This window comes from Pongo abelii, chromosome 18 (assembly GCF_028885655.2).
Source record: "Pongo abelii isolate AG06213 chromosome 18, NHGRI_mPonAbe1-v2.0_pri, whole genome shotgun sequence".
Classification (NCBI taxonomy): domain Eukaryota; kingdom Metazoa; phylum Chordata; class Mammalia; order Primates; family Hominidae; genus Pongo; species Pongo abelii.
Genome location: NC_072003.2, coordinates 13,233,120 through 13,242,697, shown reverse-complemented (window position 1 = coordinate 13,242,697; position 9,578 = coordinate 13,233,120). Strand labels below are relative to the sequence as shown.

Below are 9,578 nucleotides of genomic sequence, written 5' to 3'. Positions count from 1 at the left end.
TTTCTGTTTTTTTTTTTTTTTTTTTTTAATGTATTAAAGCATTTTGCAGTGGAAAACTCCTGAGGCATTGCTGTTGAAGAGGGAGAAATAGTGCTGGTGTGGTGGGGAGCTTGATGAAATTCATTGCATGCCAGGGTGAGGATGGCTTCCGTGTGCACCGTATGAAGTATCCGCGACTCTCCTTAATCACACCCAGCCAAGAGTGATTGAGGCTTGAGCAGGTCCAAGGGAAGCAGACACTTCTTTCAAAAAGTTACATGCTTTGAAGGGACATCTATGGGGAAAAATACTGTGAAATCTCCTTAGAAATTGCATGCCAACAATGGGAATTTTTCCTTTCACTAAAAAGCAAGCTGTCAGTTGTAGGAGTCTCCAGGGTCTGTCCTTTTGTCTGTGTGCTCTGGTTTGGTCTTCCTTGATGAGAAGTGGCTGAATTTTTACAAGTCAACTTACCGAGTGCCACGGGCTTCCTTTCCTAACTAGCTGTTTGACCTTGAGCAAGTTACCTAACCTTTCTGAGCGCTAATTAAACTGTAAAATGGGAAAAAGATACTAGCGTAAGGCTTTAAGGATTCGATGCATGTACAAGTTAACGGCCGTTATTTTCTTGTAAGAAAGGAAGCACTTTCATGGGAAGTTTTTTTCGGTTAAAGATAACTTCCATTTCTTCCATAATACCTACCTCCCTGGTACCAACTTAGATCTGAACTGGAGAGGAGGAAGCAGCGTGTTTCCCTTGCCAGGCAGTGCTTATGATGGTGGTTCTTAACCCTAGCTGTGCCCTAGAATCAGTCCCTCGGAGTGCTGAGAAACTAAGGATGCCCAGGCTCACACCACACACCAACTCAACCTCTGATTGAATCAGTCTCCAGAAGAAGGGTCTGGATGTGGATGGTTTTTAAAGCTCCCTGGTGATTCGAAGGTGCAGGCTGCCTTGAGAACTGTTCATTGGTTTACAACTGCATACTTTTCTTGTTTCAACTAATTGAACATCCAAAGCTCCACCATGTTTTGTTCCATCAAATGCTTTCCTTTTGTGTGTTTCAGTCTGACTCTGGATCGTTGAGTAGGATTTATAATGTATCTAAGAATTTGGGGCCAGGTGTGGTAGCTCATGCCTGTAATCTGAGCACTTGGGGAGGACAGTGAAAGGATCTCTTGAAGCTAGGAGTGTGAGATCAGCTGGGGCAACATAGTGAGACCCCCATCTCTACATTAAAAAATTTGAAACACAAATTGGGATCCTTTCACTAAATATTTACTAAGGTTCTGTATAATGTTCATCATTCTTTTTTTGAGACAGAGTCTCACTTCACTCTATCACCCAGGCTGGAGTGCAGTGGTGCAATCACGGCTCAACAACTGCAACCTCTGCCTCCTGAGTTCAAGTGATCCGCCCACCTCAGCCTCCTGAGTAGCTGGGACTACAGGTACGCACCACCATGCCTGGCTAATTTTTGTATTTTTAGTAGAGATGGGGTTTCACTATGTTGGCCAGGCTGGTCTTGAACTCCTAACCTCAAGCAATCTGTCCGCCTCGGCCTCCCAAAGTGCTGGGATTACAGGCGTGAGCCACCATGTCTGGCCTCAAAAAAGTGTAATTTAAAAAATATTTCCCTGTATATATTCTTTGAAGCTTGCCATCAGCCATCTTGTGAGGCAGGTTGGTTTCCTATCTTAAAGAAACAGGCTTTCCAACATTGTAATTAGTGCTTTCTTTTTCTTTTTCTTTTCTTTTTTTGAGACGGTCTTGCTGTAATCACCCAGGCAAGAGTGCAGTGGCGCAGTCGTGCCTCATTGCAGCCTTGATCTCTCGGGCTTGACTGATCCTCCCGAGTAGCTGGGACTACAGGCCTGCCACCATGCCCAGCTAATTTTTGTATTTGTTGGAGAAGCAGGGTTCCCTGTGTTGTCCAGGCTCGTCTCGAACTTCTGGGCTCAAGTGAGTCCTCCTTTGGCCTTTCAAAGTGCTGGGGTTACAGGCATGAGCCGCAGTGCTGGCCACACACCTGCTATTGCTTCCTCATTGCCTGTAGACCAAAATTTGTGGAGCTGGGGTGGGAAGAGAGGTAGGGGAGTGGTTTCCTGCTTGTTATCTGGCTCATTTAGTCCTTTAACACAGGACTCAGCCTAGGAGATTGATAACCTGAGATTACGTGAAAAAAGATCACCCAAAAGTGAAAAACCAGTTAGGCAAACTGCACCAGCCCCAGGCAGAACCCACAGAACCTTGTTCTTCACCTTTGCACTTCCAAATGCCTCACTTTGATTGACTACTCTTTGCTCCGCAATTCCAATAATAGCTATCTTTAGAGTGTTTAGTATGTACCAGGTGAAACAAACATGCTATTCTACAAAACCAGTTCAGGGAAGTTAAGTAACTTGCTCTAGGCCAGCCTGCTGGTCATTGATCACCCTGGATTCAAACCCTGTTTTTAGCTCCGAGCTTCCTAGTTGGGACTTACTTAATGTTGCCTGCGTTAGAATGAGTTGTTTACAGTCTAGGAGCATCTTATAGTGATGGAGAGCACTGCCTTTGGAATCCTGCAAAGCTAGGTTCAGTCTTCGTTCTACTATTTATTTCTACCACTTTGAGCAAGTTACTGTATCTGTTATAACGGAGGTGTTAATAGTAGCTCCTACATTTGTGAGGACAAATGACAAATGAGGTGTTGATAGTAGCTCCTACATTTGTGAGGACAAATGAGAAATGTAGGTGTAATAATACAGAGAAATAATTTCCTGGTAGCTAGAAATAGAGTTATTTTGGGTGAGAAGTTGGGTAACCTGGCGATGGGAACACCATCTTCTACAGTCTCTTCTTTACTGTAGTAAATTTCCTGGTATTTTTGTTGAACGGGGTGTGTAAGCTGAGGGGGAGATTTATGAAAGAAGACGATGAATATGGATGATAAAATTCTAATAAAGTTTCTGCTCTATCATGTGGCTCCTCTGTATCTTTTGTAAAATTACTTTTTGTTAATGTGCTGCAGAGTCGGATGAATTTGAGCAATATTTCCAAGTTTTAGAAGAGAGCTCCACGGTGAGACGCCTCTCACCTTGGGGACCTGTCCTCAGATTAAGGGCTCTGCAGTCAGTATCCGCAAATCCTTCCCCCACGGTTCCCAGCCCACCTGTGAGTGGCCTATTGGATTCCAATCACGACGTGTTAATCGACGATCTCTTTAGTACGTGGGGCTAGCACAGTTCAGGATATATTTTCTCAGTTTAAGACCATTTACATTTATTTTTATTATTATTTTTAGAAACAGTGTCTTCCTCTGCAGTGCCCAAACATAGCTCCTTGCAGCCTCCCACTCCTGGGGTCAAGAGATCCTCCCGCCTCAGCCTACAGAGTGGCTGGGATTACAGGTGCATGCCACCATGCCCAGTTAATTTTTAAATTTTTGGCAGAGACGAGGGTATGGGGGAGGGTGGGTCTCACTAGGTTGCCCAGGCTGGTCTCGAACTCCTGGCCTCAAGCGATCCTCCTGCCTCGGCCCCCCAAAGTGCTGGGATTACAGGCGTGAGCCACCGTGCCCGCCTGATTAGGTTTATTATTACTCATTGAATGCAATCCTACGGAGCTGCACAGCAGGGTCCCAAACTCAAGCCTGTGGAAGGTCGCACACCTGGGAAGCGTGGAGCAATGACCTAAAGCGCAGCAGTCGGAGCCAGAACCCGCCCAGGGAACTCGCCTGGCGGCTCTCTTGGCTGGTGCAGCTGCTCCCTGGCCGCTCCCCTTTCCCCGCTCCTTCACTCCCACGCTTTTGGGACTACACTTCCCAGCGCCCCTTGCGGAGGAGGCGGGCCGCGCGCTGCTTCCGGGGCCGCTTCCTGTCTTTGGACTACATTTCCCGTGAGGCCTTGCGACCCTGTCCTGGATTTCTCCAGTCTCTTCGGCCGGCTCCGCCTCCGCCTGGACTCCACTTCCCGGTAGCGCCCGCGGTGGGGCGTGGCAGGACGAGGCGGGACGCGCGGCCCGAGGGGCGGGGGCGGCGGGGGCGGCGGGGGCGGCGGGGGCGGCGGGGGCGGCGGGCGGCTCGGGGCTGCGGTGGGGGAAGCCGCCTCCTCCCAGGGCCTGCCTGGGCGGCCGCCTCCGCTATGCCGCTGCTCGTCGAGGGGCGGCGAGTGAGGCTGCCGCAGTCAGCCGGGGACCTCGTCCGAGCCCATCCGCCTTTGGAGGTGAGTGGGGCGCGGCGGGGGGCTTCGGGGCGGGCCCGAGGGGAAGCTGCAGGGCGGGCGAGCGCCCTCCTCACCCCACCGCTGCCCGCCTCACGCGACACAGACTTGAAACTTGGCGCTGTTGGCACATCCGGAGCCCCGGCCGTCGGCTCGCGTCTTCCCCTTGAGGGGTGCGGGAGTTTTCGCCTTCTTTAGACTTCAGCAGGCTGCCGCGGAGGCCACTGTCTGACAGGGGAGGGGACGGGGGCCCAGAGAGGTTAGGTGACTTGCCCAAGGTCGCACAGCACTGCGGCTCGGGGACACGCCGGGACCTCCATTCCCAGACGGGGCGGCTGCAGCCCCCAGAGGGCTCGGTCCGTTTAGGCAAATCCGTCCGCCCGCCTTCGGGGACCCGCAGCCTGCGGTGAACGTTGCTTCGTCCTTGCGTCCGCGTGAAGCAGGAGGTTATTCCAGGGCGGGCTTCGGAGAGCGTTTGGCCTGGGGGATCTTGGCGGGGACCCCCAGTCCTTCCTCTTCTCTCTCCCCTACCCCCGGAGCCTAGGGCGCCGAGTTATTTTTAGCCGGAAGAGAGAGCCCTGCTTTCCGCAGCTGGGCCATAGGACCACGCCCTGATGCACGGGTTTTGTTTTTGTTTTTTCTGCTTTTGTGCTCAAATAGATTTCTGAACTCTTGTCCACGCTTCTGCAGGGACTGTCGGCAAGGGGGTTCTCAGGTTTTAAAAAGAGCGGGGCGTGGCGACGGGGGGCAAACGTCCTACTTGCCATAGATCCTGTTAAAGGGGAATCAATCATTTCGTTGATTTGAGAGTCAAATATCGAGCCCCTAATATCTGTTGGGCACCGTACTGATCACTGTCCCTGCCCTCGAAGTGTTTGTAGTCTAGAAGGCAGAATGGTTTCTGATGAAGAAGACTCAGATACTATAAACTGTTAAGTGCCATAAAGAAAAAGCGTCCCCTTTCACTCTGAATGGGAAGCACAGGAACCTGACCAAGTGTGTTGGGTTGGGGAAGGCATTTAGAGGTTTCATCTGTCACAGCTGTACAGTTTGTGATTATTTTGTTTGCTTGTTTGTTCTCTATTTGATCTGTCCCCAGAATGTAAGCCTCCTGAAGGCAGATAAGAGTAGTGTCCTCACTTTTGAATCCTCAGAGTGTAGGACGGTCCCTGGCATAGAATTGGCGCTCAGTAAAGATTTGTTGCATAAATGAGGGCACAAAATGATCCCTGAACGTGTTCTGAAGGGTGACAAGGATTTACTGACGGGGAGAAGGCAGACAGCTCTGTGTGATTCTCAGCTTGCATTTCAGGACCGACCATCGTCTGTTAGCCAACATGCACCGAGCTAGGCGTGGTGGCGTGTCACTTTATCCTTGCATTGTGTTACTGTCCTGTTAACTAGCGAAGTCGAGAGTAGGACTCACCAAGGAAAAATAATTTCAGCCGCCTGAAGAATTTAGGGGATGCTCTACTTTTATGTCTGTTTGAAAATGTCCGTGATAGAAAGTTAGATGGGTGTCTTGGGCTGCACACTTAAGTGTGGAGGGGGATTTGGTGACACATTGGGGCTGCTCCTCTCGGAGGAAGGTTTTGGCCTATTTAAGAAGACGTGTCCTAGAAAGGCTATGTACTGGTGACCAGTTTGTGTTACAGGAACTTTGGAAAGGGGCGATCACTTTGATTTGCGGCAGTGTAAGTGAAGAAGGATGCAGGCACGAGAGAGATTTGAAAAGGAGAAGAAGGGTGAGGGCATCGCAGCTGGGCAAGCCGCCTGGGGCGCGGTGGGCAGGAGGGGAAGGGCCCAGTGGGTGGGTGGCCTGGCCAGTTTCTCCGGAGCAGCCAGGGTGAGGAGGGGAAGCATGGAAAGTAAAGCTACAGGGGTGGATTGTACCCAGATGACCAAATGACCAAGGGGTTTAAATGGACCTTTCACCTACTTAGCAACAGGGAGACATTAAAGGTTGGGGTGTTTTTGTTTTTGTTTTTGTTTTGAGACTTAGTTTTGCTCTGTTGCCCAGGCTGGAGTGCTGTGGTGCAATCTCGGCTCACTGCAACCTCCGTCTCCCAAGGTTCAAGCGATTCTCATGCCTCAGCCTCCCAAGTAGCTGGGATTACAGGTGCATGCCACCACGCCCAGCTAATTTTTTTATTTTTGGTAGAGACGGGGTTTCACCGTGTTGGCCAGGCTGGTCTTGAACTCCTGACCTCAAGTGATCTGCCCGTCTCGGCCTCCCGAAGTGCTAGGATTACCGGTGTGAGCCACTCCACCCGGCCTGGATTATTTTTATATAATAAAGCAGGATGTCCTCTTTGTAGGAAAGCAAAATATAATAATACAGAAAAGAAAAAAAAATGTATGACTACAACCATTCTTCAGTTTGGTGAAAGTCCTAATGAAGGTTTTTCTTTGTATATACTTTACTTTTTTTAAAAAAATGATAGCTTACTATATGTTGTTTTATAATGTGTGTTTTTCATGTAACGATGTGTTCTGAGTATGGAGTACCAACAGTTAGAAGCCTGTGTGTAACTACGACTAGCAAATAACAACAATAACAGTAATACAGCGGAAGCTGCCAAGCACCACAGCAAGAGTTACTGCTATTCCCATTTTACAGATGAGGACTGTGAGGCACAGAGAGGCTGGGAAACTGGCCCCAGGCCCCACATCCTGGGAGTGGTGAAGCCAGGATTGGAACCCTGGCAGCCTGCCCTTGACTCTGGAGCTGCGCTATTCAGTACAGTAGCCACGACCCATGTGGTTACCTAGGATTTAAATTAAAAATCAATTACAATTAGATAAAATTGCAAACTCAGTTCCTCAGTTGCAGTAGCCACATTTCAAGTGCTGAGCAGACGGCATGGCTACTAATGAGACAGTGTGAATATAGACGGTGGCCATCCCTGCACAGAGTTCCTTTGGCCAGAGCTGTTTAGAGCCCTCCCTTAGTCACTCTTAACCAGTCACTGGGTACTCGGTAACCAGTCCTGCAACATCTTGGGTAATATAGTTCCACAGTCTACAAGATGCTCTCAGCGTAGCTTAGTTCCTGCTTTTATTATTTATTTATTTATTTTTTTTTTTTGAGAGATGGAGCCTTGCTCTGTCACCCAGGCTGGAATGCAATGGCGTGATCTTGGCTCACTGCAACCTCTGCCTCCCAGGTTCAAGCGATTCTCCTGCCTCAGCCTCCTGAGTATCTGGGATTACAGACATCCGCCACCATGCCCGGCTAATTTTTGTATTTTTAGTAGAGATGGGGCTTCAACATGTTGGCCAGGCTGGTCTGAAACTCCTGACCTCAAGTGATCCTCCCACCTCAGCCTCCAAAGTGCTGGGATTACAGGCGCTAGCCACTGTGTTGGGCCTCATAATTTCTTATATAGCATTGTGCTTTACAGTTCACAAATCATTTTCATGCCCCTCTCCTGTTTGTAAAGGAAGAATTGACAAACAGGACAGCAGGCGTGAGGGTCACATGATCATCCCCCAGGTCACAGCTAGGTGATTGGCTAAGACACAGGTCAACAAGCCACAGCTCATGGGCCGGACCCTGCTTATGTATAGCCTATAGGCCAAGAATGGTCTTTATATTTCTCAAAGGTTGAGAAAAATCAAAATAGTATTTTGTAACATGGGAAATGGTGTTGAAATTAAAACTTCGGTGTCACCTATAAATAAAGTTTTATTGGAACACAGCCACATCTGTATTGTCTATGGCTGCTTTCACTTCATAACAGCAGAGTTGAGCAATTGTGACAGACTGCGGCCTTGCAGAACCCCAAATATTTCCTGTCTGGCCTTTTTCAGAAAATCTGCCGGTCACTGGGTTAAGAGAATACTGCCATTGAATAGGAATTGGGAAATAGGGATGAGGGACTGAGGGAAAAGTTTTTTTTTTAAAGCAAATATTAGTATCTAGAGAATATTAGAGGTTAAGAAAAGTGGGACTACTTGCATATGAATTTATAAAGTAGGACTGTGTGTTTTTCCAAAGAAGGGAAGTTTGGCTAAACTCTTTTCACTACTTAAAAGAGCAAAAATTAGCCAAGTGTGGTGGCGTGCGCCTGTGGTTCCAGCTACTGCAAAGGATGCTGAGGTGGGAGGATTGCTTGAGCCCAGGAGTTTGAGGTTGCAGTGAGCTATGATCTGGCCACAGCACTTCAGCCTGGGCAACAGAGTGAGGCCTTGTCTCTGAAAAAAAAAAATTAAAAATAAAGTAGTGGCTGGGCACAGTGGCTCATGCCTATACTCCTAGCACAAGTGGGGTGGCGTGCGCCTGTGGTTCCAGCTACTGCAAAGGAGGCTGAAGCAGGAGGATCACATGAACCCAGGAGTTCGAGACCAGCCCGGGCAATACAGGGAGACCCCATCTCTCCAAACAATACAAAAATTAGCCAGGTGTGTTGGCTCATGCCTGTAGTTCCCAGCTCCTTGGGAGGCTGAGGTGGGAGGATTGCTTGAGGCCAGAGGCTGCAGTGAGCCACGATCTCGCCGCTGCACTCCAGCCTGGGAGACAGTAAGACCCTGTCTAAAAAAAGAAATTAAAAGATAGAGCAAAGCAGTCTACTGTTTTAGTTTTCTGGCATTCTCTCTTCTGATAATTTTTGCTTTTATTTCTTTGGGAAATCATAGGAGCTGTGTTGAAGAGAGACATGATTTTTGGTCTTTGTGAAAGCAGTAATTAATTTCTCACAAATAGCTTTGCTTTTGAGTGGTGACCCAATTGTGAACATGAGTGTTAAAAATTCGCCTTTGCGCCCTCCCTTCTCTTCCCTTCCCTCAAAGAACAAAGCAGAAGGTAAGTATCTCAGGAGTAATCAAGAGGGAATTCTGAATTCTCCCCTGTTATTCTGAACTAAGGTGAGGTAAGACGTGGAATGAAAATGAGAGGCTTTCACCTGTAGAGGTGTTCTGAGTTTTAGAGCAGTCACACCTGTTTCTCATTGACTTCTGGAGCCAGCAAGGCTGTCTTGCCCATCTAATTTTACACTGCAGTTCATTTAATCTTTAGTTTGTTTCTTAAATTAAGGGGCTTGTCTCATTTTCATTGATACCTTGCTTCCAGTTAATGGAAGTTTATAAACAGAAGAAAACACCATGTAAGTAATCAAGCTGATCATTGTGTTTACTACATCTCTTCTTTTAGTTTAATCTTAATTTTTTTTTTTTTTTTGAGGCAGGGTCTTGGTCTGTCACCCAGGCTGGAGTAGAGTGGTGCAATCATGGCTCACTGCAGCCTCCACCTCCTGGCTGCAAGTGTTCCTCCTACCTGAGCCTCCAGAGTAGCTGAACTACAGGCACATGCCACCACACCCAGCTAATTTTTGTAGAGACAGGATCTTCCTTGTTGCTCAGGCTGGTTTTGAACTCTTAGGCTCAAGCAGTCCTCC

At 48.3% G+C, this 9,578-nt stretch overlaps 1 protein-coding gene across 4 annotated transcripts in view; it reads left to right on the top strand.

Moving 5' to 3' along the window:
• The first annotated feature begins 4,033 nt into the window (after nt 1-4,033).
• LOC129047377 (protein N-terminal asparagine amidohydrolase-like) overlaps nt 4,034-9,578 on the top strand; it is a 33,739-nt gene continuing 28,194 nt past the window's right edge. For all 4 annotated transcript variants that reach the window (XR_008514817.2, XR_008514818.2, XR_008514816.2 and 1 more), the window contains exon 1: nt 4,034-4,185. Coding sequence is in view for 1 of the 4 variants with exons in the window: in XM_054534726.2 (XP_054390701.1) it covers nt 4,105-4,185 (81 nt within the window). In the remaining 3 variants the exon portion in view is untranslated. The remainder of the gene's footprint in view (nt 4,186-9,578) is intronic.